The sequence below is a fragment of the Tupaia chinensis genome, unplaced genomic scaffold, assembly GCF_000334495.1.
Source record: "Tupaia chinensis unplaced genomic scaffold, TupChi_1.0 Scaffold000671_2, whole genome shotgun sequence".
NCBI classification, from domain to species: Eukaryota; Metazoa; Chordata; class Mammalia; order Scandentia; family Tupaiidae; genus Tupaia; species Tupaia belangeri.
In genome coordinates this window covers 517,721-540,016 of record NW_006160194.1, presented here as the reverse complement: position 1 = coordinate 540,016, position 22,296 = coordinate 517,721, and the positions used below count along the sequence as shown (strand labels likewise).

The window sequence follows — 22,296 nt, the reverse complement described above, 5'->3', positions numbered from 1 at the left end:
AAAAAAAAAAAAGAATGTACTAGGTATGAAAGCTCATGTGTAATGGACATACAACACACGAAGTATGACAACGGGATGAGCCCCAGCCCCAGCACGCTGGGACCCACCTGTGCTCCTTCCTTGTGGCCCACCTCTTACCTCACTCCCAAGTATCAGCCTGAATTTCGTATTCATAGCTCTCCTGCTAGCATGCATATTTTCTTCTTTTTTTTAATTTTATTTAATTCCACTTGTTATTATTATTATTTTGACCAGATAGAGACAGAGAGAGAGAGAAAGGGAAAGCAAGAAAGCAAGCTGCCAGATCTAGAACTTGAACTGTGGTCAGCCATGTGGGAATCCAGCGCCCTTAACCACCACACCACTTGCCAGCCCCGTATATTTTCTTCTTAAATGCTTTTGCACTTGATAAAAAATGTATCACACTACCCACAGTCCTCTGCCCTTGTACTGTGGGTACTTATCCACGTCGTGTGCACACACACTTCGTGTTCACTGCTACATTAAGCATGTACACGTCCATTCTCTTACCTCAGTCTGCAGTTTTTGCTATTGTGACCACCCTGCTCTAAACAGCCCGGTACCTCTATGGTGGTGCACCTGTGCAGGTTCCTCTAGGAGAGATGCCCTAGATCGGGGACCAGGGATTAGCAAAACGACATCCTGTCTATGGAATCTAGCCAGTGGCCTATTTTTAAACTTCTGTAAAAACCAATGAATAAAATAAAAGACCCTGTGAGAGAGACCTCATGTGGTCCACAAAGTCTAGAATGTGTACTCTCCTGCCTTCATACAGAGTCTGCCACCTCTGCCCTGCAGCCCACATCGAGAGGGAGCAGGGACCTGCCAGGGCATAGGGTTACTGGATGGCCATTCACCATCCAGTCCCAAACTGTTCTTTGAAGCAGAAACAGCAATGTACACATCCACAGGTGGCCTGTAATTTCTGTTAATCCACATCCTCACCAACCAGACTTCTGAATTTCTGCCAACCTAACAGGTACTATGTTTTTTTCCCTCTCTCTTATCCTGATAATTAGAAAGGTCTAGCAGCTTTTCATATGATCCTGGCCACTCTCTTTCCTTCTGTGGAATGCCTGATGTGTCTCCTTGTCATTTTTCAGCTGGGTTATTGCCTTTCACGATACTGACGGAGTCGGCACTCTTCGTGTATCTTGACTGCTAACCCTTTGCTAGCTGTAACTACTGAGTCTCCCAATTTGTGGCTTGACTTTATAGAGTCTTTTAATGAAAAAAAGTTCTTAATTTAACATAGCAGAATGTATCCCTATCTTTTTTTAGGGAAAAATTATTTAATTCCAGTTGTTATTATTATTTTTTAATTTGATCAAACAAAGACAGAGAGAGAGAAAGGAAAAGCAAGAAAGCAAGCTGCCAGGTCTAGGACTTGAATCGCAGTCAGCCATGTGGGAACCCAGCGCCATTACCCATCATGCCACCTGCCAGACCCTTGAATTTATCCCTATCTTGACCTTCTAAAAATGTACAGATTAGCTAGGGCTCATGCTTATGAAAAAAGGAAAACCTGGAATAAACAGAAAAATGAACAAGTAGCCCCAATTCTGTCACAGATAATTTTCAAGAGGACAGTCTGCTCAAAAACCTAGCAAATGGAACCAGCAGTTAGTGTAATGGCTATGTGGCTGGACTCCCATGTAGTCGACTGTGGTTTGAGTCCCGGACCCAGCAGCTTTAAACTCACGCCAGGCGCGTGTACGTGCGTGCCCAAGATCCCGAGAGGAGAATGGAGGAGAAGGGATTGCGGCATGACCATCCCGCCTGGGGGGTGATTTCTCGCTTTCTGTCTCTCTGTCTCTCTCTGTCTTTCTGGCGAGCGCATGCACCCTATAGCAAAAACCTCTCAAGAAAAAGAGCAAGAAAAAAAGACTAGCAAATGAGCCATTAGCTACGTCAAATTGCTCAAGGAAAATATTCTTCCTATACAATAGGAAAAACCATCACTGGTCTCACCATAAACGTAGAGATGGACAATAAGCAATCCTTCTGCTGGATATCGACTCGGTGTACCACCTCAAGACCACAAGCAAGGTTCCAGAAGAGGAGAAACCACTGAGGTGAACAGACTCCACATTCTCTCCCACCTACAAAGGCAAAAACTCCATCACCCAAAGAAACAGCATTCCTTCTGTAAAACCAAGTTTTCAACAATGAGGACCAGAGTTAAACCGTCTGCTCTGCTGGGTCTCCAGCTGGCCAACTCGTCCTGCAGATCATGGAACTTGCTCAGCTCTGTGCCCAAGTGAGCTAATTCCTTACAAATCTTATATACACCAATATATCTGGCTGGTTCTATTTCTCTAATATACTACCTAAAATGATTTACAGAGTCCATGCAATCCTATCACATTTCTGATGGTGGTCTCTTTTTTGGGGCAGAAATAAAAAATATGATCCTTAATTATATGAAAATTCAGGAGAACTCAAATGGGTAACACAATATTGAAAAAGAACAGCAAAGTGGGAAAATCCATATTACTCCATTCCAAAACCTACTAGATAAGATGCAGTGATGAAAACTACGCATAGTAGTAACAGAAGAATAGATACAGACAGATGGAACAGAATGCAGAGGTCACAAACAAATCAGCACATCTACGGCCAAGTGACTTTTTCGTTGTTATTGTTATGGTGTGTGCTTGTCAAGGAGAAATGGAGACAGTTGGACAAAAAGGGAAAGTGAGAAAGTATCCCCCAAGGTGAAATGACCACACTATAACCCCTTCTCCTCCAATTTCCTCTTGGGATTTTGGGCATGCATGCACACGTGCCTGAGAGTTTTTCAAGTCACCAGATCTGGAACAGCAAGGTTCGCCATGTGGGATTCAGAGGCTTTAACTACTATACCACTAGCTTGCCTGCCAAGCAACTTTTGAGAAGTGTGCCAAATTATTCAGTGAAAAAAGAATAGTTTGTTCAACAAATATTTCTGAGACAACTGGGTAACTGTGTGCGAAATGAACCCAGACCTTACCTCATTCTAGTATACCAACTCAAAATGGATCAACAACCAAAATGTAAGATATAAACACCATAAAACAAGAAAACACACAGGCAACTCTTGAGTAAAATTGAATTTGGTAATGGATTCTTAAAAATGAATCACTCTTTCCCCCATTTCTCTGACAGGCACATGTGCCCTGTGACATATAAAAGGTACGGTTCAGAACCTTCACACATTGCTAGTGCAATGGTGGAAGGGTCTGGCAGTTCCTCAAAAAGTTAAACACATGACTCAGCAATTTACTCCTATGTAAATACCCAAGGGAACTGGAAACATACTTTCACACAAAAATTTGTACACAAATGTTCATAGCAATATTAGTCCTAAAGCAAAAAGTAGAAATAGCCCTAAGGTCCAGTAACTGGTGAATGAACACCATGTGGTATATCCATACCATGCAGTATTACTTAGTCATAAAAAGGACTGGCACAGGGACCAGCAGCTGGCATAACGGCTATGCTGCTGGACTCCCACGTAGTCGACTGTGGTATGAGTTCCAGACCCAGTGGCTTAAACTCATGCCAGCTGGGGGGGCGCGGGGGCCCAAGATCCTGAGAGGAGAATGGAGGGGGAGGGATTGCGGCGTGGCCATCCCCCAGGGGGTGATTTCTCACTTTCTGTCTCTATGTCTTTCTGGCAAGTACATGCGCCCTATAGGAAAAACCTCTCTCAAAAAAAAAAACACACTGGCCTAGTGATATGTGCTATAGCAAGGACATGGCCTAGAAACATTATGCTAAGTGACAAAAGTCAGAAACTAAAAGGTCACATGCTGCATAATTCCACCTATACCAAACCTAGGAGAAGCAAATCCCTAGAGATTATAAAAAGTATTAATAGACTCGTGGTTGTGGGGGGCCGGGACAAGGGAGTGACTGCTTAGTGAGTATGGGGTCTCTGTGGGTGCTGAAATGTTCTAGAATTAGACAGTTGTAAAAGTTGCATACACAAAATCCCTACATTGTGAACTTTTAAAAAAAAAGAATTATTAATTTGATTTATTCATTCATTTATTTTAATTTGAAAAGAGAGAGACACACAGGAGAGACAGAGAGAGCAAAGGAAAGGAAGCCACCAGGTCCAGGACTTGAACCTCAGTCGGCTACATGGGAGTCCAGCACCTTTAACCACCATGCCACCTGCTGACCCCTAACTTTTATTAAAATTACTTATTTATTTTAACATCTATTTATTTATTTTTCATTTTATTTTCTTTTATACATTCAATCACATTATTATTTGTCTTACAAAACGGATATTTCAACAGATGAACATTTCTCCGTAGTACTGTTTTTTTTTTGTTTGTTTGGAGAGGTTTTTCACTATAGGGTGAGTGCGCTCGCCAGACAGACAGAGAGAGACATAGAGACAGAAAGCAAGAAGTCACCCCCCAGGGGGGAAGGTCACACCGCAATCTCTTCTCCTCCATTCTCCTCTCGGGATCCTGGGCACACACACACATGCGCCCGGCATGAGTTTTAAGCCACCGGGTCCGGGACGTGAACCGTGGTCGACTACATGGGAGTCCAGCGACATAGCCATTACGCTAACTGCTGGTTCCCCCCAGTACCGTTAATAAAACTACTAAGTATCTTCAACAGATAATACCTCATTTCTTTCTTTCTTTATTCGTTGTGCTATCTGAGCTGCCAGGTCCAGGACTTTCACAATGGTCAGCCATGTGGAAGTCAGCACCTTAACCAGCATGTGCTGGCCTCCGACCCCTAACTGTTACTAGTTTTAAATGGTGAATTTTACAAATGTTATGTGAGGATTTTTTCCCCAGATGACCTAGCAAAGACCATTATTAAGGTGGCTACACGAAATAACAGATTTTCAGTATCAACAAAAATAGCTTTATAGTGGAAGAAAACATCCAGAGATTTCACAGCTAGAGAAAAACCTTGCTTCAAACCTTCAAAGGACAGGTTGACTCTCTTGCTAGCGGCCATTGCAATTAGTGCCTTAAATTCAAGTCAATGCTGGGAACCAGCAGTTAGCGTAATGGCTATGTCACTGGACTCCCACGTAGTCGACCGCGGTTCGTGACCCGGACCCGGTGGCTTAAAACTCACGCCGGGCGCGTGTGCGTGCATGCCCAAGATCCCGAGAGAATGGAGGAGAAGAGATTGCGGCGTGACCATCCCCCCTGGGGGGTGATTTCTCGCTTTCTGTCTCTATGTCTCTGTCTGTCTGGCGAGCACACACGCCCTACAGTGAAAATCTCTCAAAAAAAAAAAAAAAATTCAAGTCAATGCTCATTTACCATTCTGAAAATCCTAGGACCCTTAGAATTATGGTAGACCGACTGGGCCTGTACTTCCTGAATGGAACAGCAAAGCCTGGATGATCGCACATCTGTTTTCAACATGGCTTACTATTTTAAGCCCACTGTTCGGACTCATTGCCCAGAAAAATAAAAGATTCCTTTCAAAATATTATTGCTGATTGCAACACATCTGGCTGCTAAGAGCTCTGACGGATATACAAGAAGATGAATGTGTATGTGTTTTTAAAGAATTATTTAGTCTTATTTATTTACAATTATTTTTTAATTTGCACTCATCAGAGAGTGAGAAAGAGAGAGAGAGACAAAGAAAGCTGCCAGGTCCAGGACTAGAATCGTGGTCAGCCATGTGGGAGTCCAGTGCCTTAACCATCAAGCTATCTGCTGGCTCCAAAAGTGTGTGTGTTTTTAAAGAATTGTTTTATTTATTTAATTTTGTTTATTTATTTATTTTTAAATTGTACCAGAGAGAGACACAGAGAGAAAGGGAAAGTGAGAAGGCAAGTTGCCAAGTCCAGGACTCGAACCGCAGTCGGCTATGTGGGAGTCGAGCACCTCATGATTGCTAATACAGCACCCATTCTGTAGCCTGCAGATCGAGGAGTGCTGTAAACTTTCAAGCTTTATTATGTAAGCACTATATAAGAATATACCTGCCACAGAGAGCAATGCCTCTGAGCAAAGTCAACTGAAAACATCCTGGAAGGATTCACCATTTTACATGCCATTAAGAATATTTGTGGGGGCCGGCGGGTGGTGTGGTGGTTAAGGGCACTAGATTCCCACATGGCCGATCACAGTTCAAGTCCCGGACCTGGTGGCTTTCTCTCTCTTTCTCTATCCCTCTCTGGTCAAAGAAGAGAAGAAAAGGAAAGGAAAGGGAAGTGAAAGGAAGGGAAGCCAAAAGAAGCCAAGAGAAGCGAAGCGAAGGGAAGGGAAGGGAAGGGAAGGGAAGGGAAGGGAAGGGAAGGGAGAAGAGAATATTTGTGATTCAGAACCAGCGGATGATGTAATAGTTACATCACTGGACTCCCACATAGTTGACTGCAGTCCTGGACCTGGCAGCTTAAAACTCACGCCAGGCATGTGGGCATGTGTGCCCAAAATCCAGAGGGGAAAATGGAAAAGAAGGGATTGTGGTATGGTCATCCCTACTGGGGGGTGATTTCTCACTTTCTGTCTTTCTGGTAAACACATGTACCCTATAAAAATCTCTCTCAAAAAAAAAAAAAAAAAAGAGTATTTGTGATTCAAGGGAGGAAGGTCAAAATATCAATATTAGGACAAGTTTGAAAGAAGCTGATTCCCACTCTCATGGATGGGGTTCAGTGGAAGAAGTAATTGTGATGTGGTGGAAATACTAAGAAAACAAGTGGAGCTTGAAAAAAGTGAGTAGACGCCGGGCGCGAGTGCGTGCGTGCCCAAGATCCCGAGAGGAGGATGGAGGAGAAAGGATTGCAGTGTGGCCATCACCCCTGGGGGGTGATTTCTTGCTTTCTGTCTCTCTGTCTCTGTCTGGTGAGCACATGCGCCCTAAAGCAAAAACCTCTCCCCCCCAAAAAAAAAAGTGAGTAGAGAAAGTGGTTTCTCGAGATGCAATCTACTCTTGGTGACGATCACACTACAAACATTGTTAAAGTGACAACAAAGGACTGAGAATATTTTAAAGAGCAGTGGCAGGGTTTGAAAGGATTAACTCTAATTTTACAAGAAGTTCTACTGTGGACAAAATGGTATCAAACAGAACTGCATGCATCAAGAGATCATTCATGAAAATAAAAAATTAATCCCCTCCTAAAAGAAAAAAAAAAAAAAAAAAGGAAGACCAGCAGGTTAAGGGACCAGCAGTTGCTGTGATGGCTATGTCGCTGGACTCCCATGTAGCCCACCACGGTTTGAGTCCCGGACCCGGTGGCTTAAACTCACGCTTGGCGCATGTGCATGCATGGTCAAGTTCCCTAGAGGAGAATGGAAGAGAAGGGATTACGGCGTGGCCATCCTCCGGGGGCTGATTTCTCACTTTCTGTCTCTCTGTCTCTGTCTTTCTGGCGAGTGCATGTGCCCTATAGCAAAACAAAAACAAACAAAAAAAACCCTTCTCCAAAAAAATTAGTAGCAAACTTCACTGTCCTCTTTAAAAAAACAAACAAAAAAAAGGCATGCTCTGTGGCCTGGTGGCTAAGGCAGACGGATCCCATGTGGCCAACCATGCGGTTTAAGTCTTACACCCGGCAGCTTGAGAAATATACTGGGCACATGCGTGTGAGTGCCCAAAATTCTGAAAGGAAGGAGAAATGCAGAATGGACTGTGGTGTGACCATTCCCTCACGGGGATGATTTTCTGGTGAGTACACGGGTCCTCTAGCAAAAAAAAGAAAAAGAAAAACTCACCACAGCCATCATGATCCTGATCAGTCAGCAGCCATCATTACCAAGGGAGGCAGAAGTCTCCACCAGCAAAGAGACTGGAACTTGCTGAAGGCCAGATGTTTAGCATTTTTCAGTAGCAAAATGTTTTAAATTAAGATAGGTACTCTTTTTTTGGGGGGGGAGAGGTTTTTGCTATAGGGCATATGTGCTCGTCAGAAAGACAGAGAGAGACAGAGAGATAGAAAGTGAGAAATCACCTCCCAGGGGGATGGCCACGCCGCAATCCCTTTTCCTCCATTCTCCTCTTGGGATCTTGGGCACGCACACACATGCGCCAGGTCCAGGACTCGAACCGTGGTGGGCTACATGGGAGTACAGCAACATAGCCATTACGCTAACTGCTAGTCCCGGTACATTGTTTTTTGACGTAATGCTATTGAACACTTAATAGAACATTATGTAGTATAAACATAACTTTTATATATTCCAGGAAACCAGAAAATTCAAAGATTTGCTTTATTGTAATATCTGCTATACTGCAATGATCAGAAGCACACCTGCAATATCTCCAAGGTATGTCTGTAACTCTAAATTTGACATAACAAGCATATGAATATTTTTTTTTTTTTAGAGGTTTTTGCTATAGGGCGTGTGGGCTCGCCAGAAAGACTGAGACAGACAGAGAGACAGAAAGCGAGAAATCACCCCTAAGGGGGGATGGCCATGCCGCAATCCCTTCTCCTCCATTCTCCACTCGGGATCTTGGGCACGCACACGCATGTGCCTGGCATGAGTTTTAAGCCACCGGGTCCGGGACTTGAACTGTGGTCGGCTATATGGGAGTTCAGTGACATAGCCATTACACTAACTGCTGGTCCAACGTGATGCATTTTTATGAAGACTTTTTTCCTGACTGTCTACAATAAAGGGCCTAAAAACAATAACCAGGCTTTTGTGATGAGCATCCCTAGGGCCCTCACTATAGTCTCAGACATTGTTTCCTATAAGAGAGAGGCGGGGCAGTATAGACAGATGGTCAGCTCCAGGCCTAGGGTAGAAAAGATACAAGATGAATAGAAACACTTTATGGGGGGTCAGCAGATGGCATAGCGATGAAGTCACTGGACTCCCACATGGCTGACCACAGTTCAAGTTCCGGACCCTATGCCTTGAAACTCATGACAGGCAGGTGTGCACGCCCGCATCCCCAAGATCCTGAGAATGACAGGCAGGTGTGCACGCCCGCATTCCCAAGATCCTGAGGGAATGGAGGAGGGATGTGGTGTGTGGCCACCCCCTGGGCACGGTTCCTCACTTTCCCTTTCACTATTACCCCCTGGGGCAGGGTTCCTCACTTTCCCTTTCACTATTACCCCCTGGGGCACGGTCCCTCACTTTCCCTTTCACTATCACCTCCTGGAGCACGGTTCCTCACTTTCCCTTTCACTATTACCCCCTGGGCCATGGTTCCTCACTTTCCCTTTCACTATCACCCCTGGGCCATGGTTTCTCACTTTCCCTTTCACTATTACTGCCTGTCTCCTTCTCTCCAATGAGTGTGCACCCCTAAGCCAAAAAACCTCTACCAAAAAAAGCTTTTCTTAAAAAATTATCTTTTTTTAATTTTAATTTGACCAGAGAGGGATAGGGTGAGAGAAGCGAAAGGGGAAGGGAAAGTGAGAAAGCAAGCCGCCAGGTCCAGGATTTGAACTGTGGTTGGCCACATGGGAGTCCAGCGCCCTTAGCCACCATACCACCTGCCAGCCCCACACAGAAAAACCTTATACAAGAAAGTGAAGAAGGCACATACTCCTCAGAGCATGCCAAGGACTGAGTCGTAAACTCAAGGAGGCTCCACTGGCCAGAAGGGAATATTAGCTGGTATCTATAAAAATAATAACTACAATTGGACTGTCTCTATAGCACAGTGATTAAGAACTGTGTATAGAAGGACCAGCAGTCGGCGTAATGGCTTGTTGCTGGACTTCCATGTAGTCGATTGCGGTTCAAGTCCTGGACTCAGTGGCTTAAACTCACACTGGCCACGTGTGCGCCCAAGATCTTTTTTTTTTTTTGGAGAGGTTTTCGCTATAGGGCGCGTGCGCTCACCAGACAGACAGAGAGACCTAGAGACAGAAAGGGAGAAATCACCCCCAGGGGGGATGGTCACGCTGCAATCCCTTCTCCTCCATTCTCCTCCTGGGATCTTGCACACGCACGCACACGCGCCCGGCGCGTGTGGGTCAAGGACGCGAACTGCGGTGTACTATGTGGGAGTCCAGCGACATAGCCATTACGCTAACTGCTGGTTCCCTGTGCCCAAGATCCCAAGAGGAGAATGGAGGAGAAGGGACTGCAGCATGGCCATCCCCCCGGGGGGCTGATTTCTCGCTTTCTGTCTCTGTCTTTCCGGCGAGCACACGCACCCTGTAACAAACACCTCTTAAACCAAACCAAACCAAAGCAAACCAAAACAAAACACTGAGTATAGAGGGACCAGCAGAGAGTAATGGTTTTATCACTGGACTCCTATGTAGTGGACTACACTTTTGAGTCTCAGACTTCACAGCTTAAAACTCATGCTGGGTACATGTGCATGTGTGCCCAAAATCCCAAAAAGAGAATGGAGAAGAGACTGCGGCATGGCCATCTCCCCGGAGAGTGATTTCTCACTTTCCGTCTCTCGGTCTCTACAGCAAGCACACAAGCCCTATAACAAAATTCTCTCTTAAAAAAAAGAGAAAAAAGAACTGTGTATAGAAAGTTGGATCACACACACCAGAAAGTTGTTCAAATTTTGGCCCTTGTGTTTTGAAAAACACGCCAGGTATGTGCTCTAAATCCTGACAGGATGGAGAAATGGAAGAAAAGAATTGAGGCATGACCACACCTGACTGGTGGATCGTCTCTCTGTCTCCCCATCTCCCTCTGACACCTCCTGGCATAAAACAGTCATAATAATTGCAATGGATCAAAACACAGAATATATGTTTAAATTAGAGAATTTATCATGATATATTAAAAATGAAGTCGCTGATGGGAACCAGCAGTTAGCGTAATGGCTATGCCGCCGGACTCCCACGTAGTCGACCGCAGTTCGCGTCCCGGACCCGGTGGCTTAAAACTCACGCCGGGAGCATGTGCGTGTGTGCCCAAGATCCCAAGAGGAGAATGGAGGAGAAGGGATTGCAGCGTGACCATCACCCTTGGGGGGTGATTTCTTGCTTTCTGTCTCTATGTCTCTCTCTCTGTCTTTCTGGCGAGCGCACACACCCTATAGCAAAAACCTCTCAAAAAAAAAAAAAAATTGAAGTTGCTGGTTGCAGGCACCATACTGCAGTGACTAAGCCTGTGCACAAGGAGCCAGATCCCACAGGCTGATGATGGCTCAGAAAATATGTCAGGTGTGTGTGTACACGCCCCCAACCCCGACGAGATGGGCAAAGGGAGGCAAAGGACCACAGCGTGTCCACACCCTGCTGGGGAGTGCTTTCTCTCTCTGGCAAGCACATGCACTCTACAGCAATGAAAAGACAGACAGACAGACAGACAGACATAGACAGAAGAAGAAGTGTATATGTATATGTATATGTATATGTATATGTATATGTATATGTATATGTATATGTATGTGGCTGTCCCTATAGCCTAGTCATTAAAGAAGCCTGATACCATATAGCTGACCATGGTTCAAAAATTGGAGCAGGGAATCCAAAAAGCACACTGGGCCCATATGTGCAACCCAAATCTGCTCCAAACCCTGATGGGATAGAGAAATGGAAGAGGAGCAACTGCTGCATGACTATGCCCCATTAGAGGTCTCTCCTTCCCTGCCCCTCTGGTGAGTACACGTATCCTCTGGTAATAAAAAAAAAGGGGAGAGGAGATGAACAAGACATCAGTCACTTTTGGAACATCCATAAAACCATCCTGCTATTCTGAGAACCAATACACAGAAAGAAGTAGGGTCTGTCCTTTATTTTTTCTTTTTTGGGGGGAGGGTATTTTTTGTTATAGGGCACGTGCACTCGCCAGAAAGACAGAGAGAGACAAAAAGTGAGAAATCACCCCCCCAGGGGGGATGGCCACACTGCAGTCCCTTCTCTTCCACTCTCTTCTCGGGATCTTGGGCACACATGCACATGCGCCCGGCTTGAGTTTAAGCTACTCGGTCCGGGACTTGAACCATGGTCAACTACATGAGAGTCTAGCAACATAGCCATTATGCCAACTGATGGTCCCTTAGGGTACCAAATAGTCAATAAGAGAGCTTTCTCGCTTCAGAAGTATTTCAGTCAATCATGGCAGAGGAGATGAGAGAATCTGAGTATCAACACTTTGCGACTTCTAATGACTGTGACTCCATTTGCTGAGCACGGCTGGCCTCTGGGGCCACTAGCAGACATGTGCCTCCTAGTGAGGGCAGGAACCACCACTAAGCCAGACGGTGCTTAGGCTTCCAAATCCACCTGCCATTCGTAGGAAATACAGAGACAGAAAAAAGTGTTCAATGAAAATGGCAGAAGTCAGAATGGGGAAATCTCTAACTACAGAACAATGGGCCTGGATTTTCCACCAGACATGGAAAAAAGGGGTAGTGAGGAAGACTCTGTTGATCAGAAGGCACCAAGACATAGCAACTACCTGCAACGGTTTAGACTCTCCTTCAAATAAACTGAAACCTGAGACTGCTGGGGAGAACTGCACGTACTATGGTGATACTGTGATTATAATACAATTTTAATAGCAGGTTTCTTGATACTTTTCAATTTATCGAAAATAGCTATAAATTAAATCTCACTTTGAATGCAAACATTTCAAATCTTTTTTGCGTTTTTCTTAATGTTCTAACACATTTTAACTTCAAGTATAAAATGTCACTTATTCACAAATTTAGAGATTCAAGCATAGGGTACTTTGTTTCCTTCTAAGCTGCTAAAGAAAGATGGCGAAAGGGCAAACAGTTCCTATATCAAAAGATGCAATACTCTGCCAGGCAAGCCTGCACCCCAGCTGCCAGTTCCTTCTGTCCTGAGACTGAGAGCGTTCAGAGGGTGAGTCTCTGAGACACAGGTGCAGGCCTTTACTCCTGGATCTCCAATACATTCAATCATCCCTGGGCCATCAAGCACAATGTGTTGTTACTCTCAAGAGTCTAATGCTAGCTTGGGACCAGCAGTTGGCGTAATGGCTATGTCCCTGGACTCCCATGTAGTTGACTGCAGTGGACCCGGTGGCTTAAACTCATGCCGGACGCATGTACGTGCGTGCCCAAGATCCCAAGAGGAGAATGGAGAAGGGATTGCAGCATCGCCATCCCCCTGGGAGGTGATTTCTCACGTTCTGTCTTTTGGATGAGCGCATGTGCCCTATAGCAAAAACCTCTCAAAAAAAAAAAAAAAAAAAGTCTAATGCTAGCTTTTAAACCAGTGAAAACCAGGGCAGGGCGAGACACAGACCAGACCAGTGCGTCCGTACAGGTGTTCAAGTGTATCTGCTGAAGAGTGGGTTGCTGAAGCCCGAGGTAGTAAATTTAGGGTATTCTGGAATTTCATTATTTTATTTTCATGCAGAGTATAAAAGTAATTGCTAAGAAAAGAAATCTAGGCACAGTCCACAGCCTCGTGGTTAAGGGAGCTGGACTTCACTTAGCTGGCTGAAGTTCAAATCCTAGTCCTAGCGGCTTATGTGCCCTATAGCAAAAACCTCTCAAAAAAAAAAAAAAAAAAAAGTCTAATGCTAGCTTTTAAACCAGTGAAAACCAGGGCAGGGCGAGACACAGACCAGACCAGTGCGTCCGTACAGGTGTTCAAGTGTATCTGCTGAAGAGTGGGTTGCTGAAGCCCGAGGTAGTAAATTTAGGGTATTCTGGAATTTCATTATTTTATTTTCATGCAGAGTATAAAAGTAATTGCTAAGAAAAGAAATCTAGGCACAGTCCACAGCCTCGTGGTTAAGGGAGCTGGACTTCACTTAGCTGGCTGAAGTTCAAATCCTAGTCCTAGCGGCTTGAAGAACATACTAGAAACACGTGTCTGTGCACCTAAAATGTTGACAGGATGGAGAAATGGAAGAGAGGGGATCACATGACCACAGCCTTTCGTGGGGTGCTTTCTCCCTCCCCTTTGTCTCTCTTTGGTGAGTGCACACAACCTCTGGCAATAAAAAGTATGAGACCTCCACAGACATGAATTTTCCAGTGGCCTACCTGTGTGTCATATGCTGTACAGAGAGCTACGGGAGCCTGAGCAGGGAAGAAGAGACTTCAAGATACAGTGAGACGAGGCAGTGCCAAGCTTACCCTTCCTTCATCAGGTACCGCCGCGGAGCCGACCCCTCACCTAGGAAGGAAGAGTGACACCTGGTCAACGCTCAGCTGGAAAAATGTTAAAGCTTTTGAAAAATACATACCCTAAATGCAAATTTCTACAAATTGTCGAGTAAGTTGTTTCAGATAAAACATTATTGGCCACTCCATATGCACATGTCCTTCGGCTTTTCTACATTTTTTGAACAGGGCACACATTACAAAGTCTGATTATTTTCATTTTAAAATCACTTTCATCACAAGGTAACAAATACACTCAGAAAAGTACAGAAACACCTAGGTGCAGTTTCCTAAGATATTACACAAATGCTAGTGCAACCTCCACCCGAACCACAGAAGGGGGCACTGTCGGGACCCAGAGAGGTGGGGTGCTTCCTTCAGATCCCACGTCCCTTCCTCCCCCAGTGAGTAACCACCACCTCAACTTGTTCAGCCACAATTTCCTGGCTTTTCTTTACAGATGTACCACCCAGGTTGTCTAGCCCTAACACACATGATTTATTTTTGCCTGCATCTGAATTTTATATAAATAGAATCATTTGTATGTATCCTTTTTAAAATTATTTTGTTGCTCAAAGTGGCTGTTGCTGTATCTGTAGTTTATTTTTATTGCTGTGTAATATTCCACTGTGTAAATACAAACTGATTTACCCATTCCCCTGTTCCCCTGGGTAGTTTCTGCTTTGGAACAAATAAGAACACTTCTAAGATCTTTCTGGTACAGCTACCTCAAGCACAGAGGCGCCTGCGTCTCTGGTGTACATACCGAGGCTGCGTGACTGCTAGACTAGGTAAGCTTATCGGCAACTTTGCTACATAAAGTCATACTATTTCCCAAAGCAGCTGTAACAATGTACATTTCTGCCAGAAGACTATGAGTTTCTGTTGCTCATCTTTTTCAACAAGTCTTGTCAGACTTTTTTATTCCTGCTAACTGAAGAGCAGTGTAGTGGCACCCCAAGACTTTTTTTTTTTTAATGGATTGATTGATGGATGGATTTTATATATATATATATATTTGTGGAGAGGTTTTCACTATAGGGCGCGTGCGCTCGTCAGACAGAGAGAGACATAGAGACAGAAAGCGAGAAATCACCCCCCAGGGGGGATGGTCACACCGCAATCCGTTCTCCTCCATTCTCCTCTCGGGATCTTGGGCATGCACACCCACGTGCCCGGCGTGAGTTTTAAGCCACCGGGTCTGGGACACAAACCGTGGTCCACTACGTGGGAGTCCAGCGACATAGCCATTACGCTAACTGCTGGTTCCCTGGATGGATTATAATTTAACCAGAGGGACAAAATGAGAGAGAGAGAGAAAGTAAAGCACCACATCCAGGACTTGAACCATGGTTGGCCATGTGGGAGTCCAGCGCCCTTAACCACCACACCACCTGCCAGCCCCAAGACTTCTTCATTACATGGAATCTTAAAATCATTTTGAACAGAGAATTCGTGAAATTGTACATGACAATTGCTATGGTAGAAACTTAATTTTGCCATCAAGCTTTCATATGCTTTTCCATGACTCCTGACCCCACTCTTAGTCCGACCTGCTTCCAGACATACTCACCTCAACCTCTGGGCACAGGGCAAGGGTGGGTGGCACTCGGGCCTGGCCATCAGAACATCTTACTCACCTGGCAGAGCTGGTCTCTCTGAACACAAAACCCAGGTCAGAACTAACTGTTTTCTTCTTTCTAATGTCAGACTTAAAGAGATAAGACCCTCACTTTTTCTCAGAAAGCTTGAGCACACAGGTGTGATCTGGCAGCAGAGTGAAAAGCCTGTTCAAACATGAGGAGACTGCCGGGGAAGAGACCCGGCTGCCTGAAGCACCTACAGCCGGCCCTGCCCCAGGGTTTGCAACTGGGGAGCAACAGATCCCTCCTTTACTGAGAAAGAGTAAAAACTGAGCTTTCTAACATTTCTATTAGAAAGGGCTCTCATTGATACAAACACAGATTCAAAATCTGAGGTTTTAACTGTGTACTCAAGGCACTATATCGGCCACGACACTGAGACAATATCCAGTCATACACACCTGGGGTGTGTGTGTGGGCATGCACATTCCCCATATTCTTTCTACACTTTTATAAACCCTGATTTTTTGGGGGGAGGTCAAAGGCCATGTGCACGCACCAGAGAGGGGGGAGAAAACATGTCAAAGCCCTATCTCCTTTACCTCTCCGTCCTGTCAGGGTTTGGGGCATGCACACACTCAGTGCAGATTTCAGGATTCCAGGACCGGGATTTGAACCGCCACTGGCCATGTGGGATACTGTTCCCTTAACCACTCAGGCACAGGTTAAGTCCTAAATCTAAACTTTTAAAATGGTTTTAGGACTAGCTAGGATTTTCTGTTTTTCTTCTTCAGTTACTTTTAGTAAGCTACATTTTCCGAGAAATTGGTCTACTTTGGCTAAATCTTTTTTTTTTTTTTTTTTTTGAGAGGTTTTTGCTATAGGGCGTGTGCACTCGCCCGACAGACAGAGACAGAGAGACAGAAAGCAGGAAATCACCCCCTGGGGGGGTGGCCACGCCGCAATCCCTTCTCCTCCATTCTCCTCTCGGGATCTTGGGCACGCACGCACACGCGCCCAGCATGAGTTTAAGCCACCGGGTCCGGGACTCGAACCGCGGTCGACTACATAGGAGTCCAGCGACATAGCCATTACGCTAACTGCTGGTCCCTACTTTGGCTAAATCTTCAAATGGAGTGCCACAGTGCTCTTTCTAACATGCTTTCCTGTTTTCACAGGTTCCTGAACCCACAGCGGTCCCCCGTTTCCCCTTTTCCTTTCACTGATTGTGCCTCCTTATCTTCTTATCATTTTGACCAGATTAACTGTCAATTCTATTCGACTTGTCAAAGAACCACTTTCTGGCTTTGTTGGTTCTTTTCTTTTACTGGATTTTTAATTTTTAAAAACTTGCCATAGAGGGGCCAGCAGGGGCGTGGCGGTTAAGGGCCCTGGGCTCCCACATGGCTGATCTTTTGAACTTAACACCCTTCATGATACAGAAGCCCTCCAAAATAAACCTACGCTGTAAACCAAGCGCGCTGCCCACCTCCACGCTAAGCGGCAGACTTTCCTGATGGTACCCCACACCTTATTATTTCAACTTAGACATAAGAAGTGTGGGAGCGTTCTAGGTCACCCTGAAATTTCCATCTAATCGGCCTTTCAACTAACTTCTATCCTGTAACATTGGCTTATGCTTAATAAGTTATGATTCACTGCAGTTTCCTCAGTGAATTTAAATACAGCTTTGTTATGCAACATCGACTCTTTTGTTTTCTCAAACCTTGATCAGTATTTTGAATATAACATATTCTATTGTCAACACTCTTTATACAAATAAATAGCTATGTTAATAAAATTTTCTGTTAGGAAAATGTAAAAGCAAATCTTTAAGTGTAGACTGGAGTGGTCTGTTAGGCAACTCCAGGAGAGCCTGGTGAACCTGGAGTGCCCAGAAGACGGCAGGGGATGAGCGGCCCGCACACACCACGCCCAGCTCCACCTGCCTGTGCGCCTGGGCCAGCGGCACAGCTGACGCCAGCACCTGGCAACCTGCAGACAATCAAGAGCCTCTGGGACCAAAACAACTACTAAACATTTTCAAAAGATGGCTCTCTTTTTCTGGTTTGACCTTTGTTTCAAGAAAAGTGAAACTTAAGAGGACTGCCTATAAATTATCAAAAGCATTGGGGGTCAGCTGGTGGTGTGGTGGTCAAAGCGGCTGGATCCCAATGGCTGACTGCATGGTTCAAGTCCCACACCCGGCAGCTTGAAAAACACAGGAGGCACGTGTGCACGTGTGTCCAAAAAAATCCCGAGAGGAGAATGAAGGAGAAGGGACTGTGGCATAACGATTCCCCCAGGGGATGATTTCTCACTTTCTCACTCTCTCTCTCTGGCAAGTGCACACAGTCTTCAACAAAACAAAACCTACGGGGCAAGTGTTACGAGGTTTTCAAACCTGCTTTATCTCCTCAATGACCTCTATCTAGTTGGTCCTCTGAATCCACAGGTTCCGCAACTAAACACAAAATATTCAGGGGGAGAAAAATAACAATAAAGGACCATCTGGTGGTGCAGTAAAGGCAGCTGGATCCCACAGAGCTGACTGTACAGTTCGAGTCCCAGACCTGGAGGCTGGAGAAGTACGCCAGGTACATGTGCACACGTGCCCAAAATTCTGAGGGGAAAACAGAAGATTGTCGTGTGGCTATCCCCCTCCGAGAGGTGCTTTTTCACTTCTCCTGCCCCTCAAGCAAGTGCATACTCTATGGCAAATTTTTTAAAAATATAATAATAAAAAAATAATAAAAAGCCAATACAGAGTAATAGCTATTTATATCACGTTTAAAGTGTATTAAGTATTAAAAGTAATCTAGAGGGCCAGTGGTGGTATAGTAAAAAGACACTGGATCCCACGTGGCAGACTGCACAGTTCAAGTCCTAGACCTCCCAGCGTGAAAGACACACGGGGTGCATGTGCACGTGTGCCCCAAATCCTGAGAGGAGAGTGGAGGAGAAGGGACAGTGATCTCTCACTTTCCCTCTCTCTCTCTCCCCGGCAAGGACACACCCCTAGAACAAAATTTTAAAAAGTGATTTAGAGACGATTTAAAGCGCACAGGAAGGTATGCGTAGGTCACAGAGGCTCCATGCAAACACGGTATGTGCCATTTATATCAAGAGCTGAGCATTCGGGGACCAGCAGTTAGTGCAATGGCTATGTTGCTGGACACCCAAGTAGTCGACTGCGGTTCGAGTCCCGGACTTGGTGGCTTAAACTCACACCGGATGCGTGTGCGTGCGTGCCCAAGATCCCGAGAGGAGAATGGAGGAGAAGGGATTGCAGCGTGGCCATCCCCCTTGGGGGGTGATTTCTCGCTTTCTGTCTGTCTGGCGAGCGCACGTGCCCTACAGCATAAACCTCTCCAAAACAACAACAACAACAAAAAAGAGTTGAGCATTCGTAGATTCTGGTACGGGTGGGGCCCAGAACTAGGCCCCAGCAGTTAAGAAGAGTTGACTGCACCTGAAAGCATGGGGCCCACTTAAAATGGGTTCCTCTCACAATTAGGTGTTCAATGACAGGAGAACTTGAAGGAAGAATTATTTATTTAATGTCACTTATTATAATTATTTTTCAACTTGCCACAGGACACGTGTACGCATCAGAGACAGACAGAGCAGGGGAATGTAAGAAAGCAAGCTGCCAGCTCTGGGATTCGAACCACAGTCAGCCATGTGGGAGTCCAGCAGCCCACAACCACCATGTCACTTGCCAGCCCCAGGTCATCTATTCTTAGTTGTTTCCTACTCCTTGGAGAAGGAGGAAGACAGAAACATTTAATACTTTGAAAAGGGGGCCAGTCAGATGGTGTGGAGCTTAGGGCAACTGGATTGAACTGTGATTAAAAAAATACACTGAACACATGTACATGCATGCCCAAAATCCGAAGAGAGGAATAGAAAGGAAGGAACTTAAGGTGGCCATCTCCTTTGGGGGGTAATTTCTCGCTTCCCTTTTCTCTCTCCCTGTTTCTTTCTGGCAAGTTAAAGCACCTCATACCAAAACTATAGTAACTTGAAAAGGTAGTAAATTAGCAATAGAAAAATTATTTATGGGGACCAGCAGTTAGTGTAATGGCTATGTCGCTGGACTCCCATGGAGTGGACTGTGGTTCAAGTCCCGGACCCAGAGGCTTATACTCATGCTGGAGGAGAAGGGATTGTGGCGTGACCATCCCCCCTGGGGGGATGATTTCTCACTTTCTGTCTCTGTCTCGGTCTTTCTGGCGAGCACACGTGCCCTATAGCAAAAACCTCTGCTAAAAAAAGAAAGAGAAATGATTTATTTAATCAAAAACATCCAAGAAAAACTGTATAAGGGAAGGGTGGGCACAGAACAGTCAAGCCCCGCAGTGGAAAGCTGTCCTACTCAGGGTTCTTTCACTCCTTCAGCACAGGGCTCAGGGCCTAGTGGCACAGGCCCTGGGGAGAATGAGACAAGACACTGATGCCCTGCTTGCTGACCTGACAGTCTGTGGGGAAGGGGACGCTGCAGAGTGTGCGTTTATGTCATGGGGGTGTGAGGATACATGCATGTGTGTAATGTGAAAACCAGTGAAGAGAAGTGCATGGTGTACACTACTGTAACACCCATCTATATGGACAAAAAGACCTCTGTGAAGAGAGGATGTTCGAACTATATAATCTGAAGGATAAGTAGAGATTACTCTTTTTCTGTAAATCTCAGATTAGTGTGTGTGTGTGTGTGTGTGTGTGTGTGTGTGTGTGTGTGTTTGGGGAGGTTTTTGCTATTAAGGCGCGTACACTCACCAGAAAGACAGAGACAGAAAGAGACAGAGAGACAGAAAGCGAGAAATCACCCTCCACAGGGGATGGCCAGGCCGCAATTCCTTCTCCTCCATTTTCCTTTTGGGATCTTGGGCACGCATGCACATGTGCCTGGCATGAATTTAAGCCACCAGGTCCTAGACTTGAACTGCGGTCAACTACACGGGAGTTCAGCGACACAGCCATTACGCTAATTGCTGGTCCCATGTCTTTCGAGATTTCTTTTTGCTATAGGGTACATGTGCTCATTGCGCTCGCCAGAGAGAAATCACCTCCCAGGGGGGATGGTCATGGGGCAATCCCTTTGCCTCCATCCTCCTCTTGGGATTTGGGGCGTGCGCGCACACAGAGACACACACACACACACACACACACACACACGCCTGGTGTTGAGTTTTAAACCACTGGCATTGGGACTCAAACGCAGTTGACTAGGTGGGAGTCCAGCAATGTAACCATTATACCATCTGCTGGTCCCCAGAGTTTAAAATTATAGGTAGGGGCTAGCAGGTGATGTGGTGGTTAAAGTGCTGGACTCCCACATGGCTGACTGCGGTTCAAGTCCCAGATCTAGCGACTTGCTTTCTCATTCTCTCTCTCTCCCTCTCTCTAGTCAAACTGAATAATGATAAATGAAATAAATAGTTCTAAAAATTTTTAATAAATAAGATCATAGGTAAATGTAAGAAAATCACATGTTTACAATATGGTTCAGTATTAAACATCGACTCAATATCTCATTTTATAGATTATGAAGAAAAAAAATTCCATTATAATTCTAAGGTATGGAACTTTTTGCTATACTTGTGCTGGGTATACATTAGTACTTTTATACATATTATACATGTGCACGCATGTGTGTATTGTTCTATGTATATACATCTATAATACTTCATAAATACTGAACTGAGTTGAGTAGGTTGCTGGCCAGAGCTTAAAGAATGTGTTTGTGGGAACCAGCAGTTAGCGTAATAGCTATGTCGCTGGACTCCCACGTAGTCGACCACGGTTCGTGTCCCGGACCCGGTGGCTTAAAACTCACGCCGGGCGCGTGTGTGTGCATGCCCAAGATCCCAAGAGGAGAATGGAGGAGAAGGGACTGCGGCGTGGCCATCCCCCCAGGGGGTGATTTCTCGCTTTCTGTCTCTGTCTTTTTCTCTGCCTGTCTGGCGAGCACCTGCGCCCTATAGCAAAAACCTCTCCAAAAAAAAAGCGTGCACAGGTGCGTGCGTGCCCAGGAACCCAAGAGGAGAAGGGAAGAGAAGGGACTGCGGTGTGGCCATGCCCCCTGGGGGGGGTGATTTCTCACTTTCTGTCTCTCTGTCTCTGTCTTTCTGGCGAGCGCACAGGCCTTATAGCAAAAACCTCTCCAGCAAATGGTGTAATGGTTACGTCGCTGGATTCCCACCTTGTCAGGTACGTGCACATGCGTGCCCAGAATCCCGAGAGGAGAATGGAGGAGATGGGGTTGCAGCGTGGCCATCCCCCCGGAGAGTGATTTCTCACTTTCTCTCTGTCTCTTCAACAAGTGCACATGCCCTATAGCAAAAATCTCTTAAAATAAAAAAAGATACTTTTTCTTACACTTCTTTTCCAAGCACACAATTAACCTCAATACCAACTGACTTCCAGGTGTTAAATTACATTTTAAAATTATCTTTATTTATTAAAGATGATACAGGAGCTGTTTTTCAACAACTCATATAGTAGATGTCTTGTTCTAGGATAGTATTATAAACACAATTTTAGATCAGCAAATCTGAAAACAAGTAATGAATTTGTTTTATAAGATGAGAAGATGCACACTGCAATAAGCCCCATGCTACCCCGAAGTTGATAAATGATAAAACTGTCCAGTACTATTAGATATTTTCAAAATCCAGGCAGA

At 45.2% G+C, this 22,296-nt stretch overlaps 1 protein-coding gene across 9 annotated transcripts in view; it reads right to left on the bottom strand.

The window, feature by feature from the left end:
* Positions 1-22,296, bottom strand: part of TRAF3 (TNF receptor associated factor 3) — a 128,287-nt gene that overhangs the window by 40,556 nt on the left and 65,435 nt on the right. For 4 of the 9 annotated variants that reach the window (XM_027776389.1, XM_006160026.3, XM_027776390.1 and 1 more), the window contains exons 3-4: positions 14,002-14,041; positions 1,993-2,123 (exon numbers count right to left, since the gene is read on the bottom strand). In XM_027776389.1, the coding sequence (XP_027632190.1) occupies positions 1,993-1,995 (3 nt within the window). In that variant the 5' untranslated portion in view covers positions 1,996-2,123; positions 14,002-14,041. Of the gene's footprint in view, positions 1-1,992; positions 2,124-13,908; positions 14,042-22,296 lie in introns of all 9 variants that reach the window. The other 5 variants (XM_006160028.3, XM_006160030.3, XM_006160029.3 and 2 more) reach the window with 3 other exon arrangements.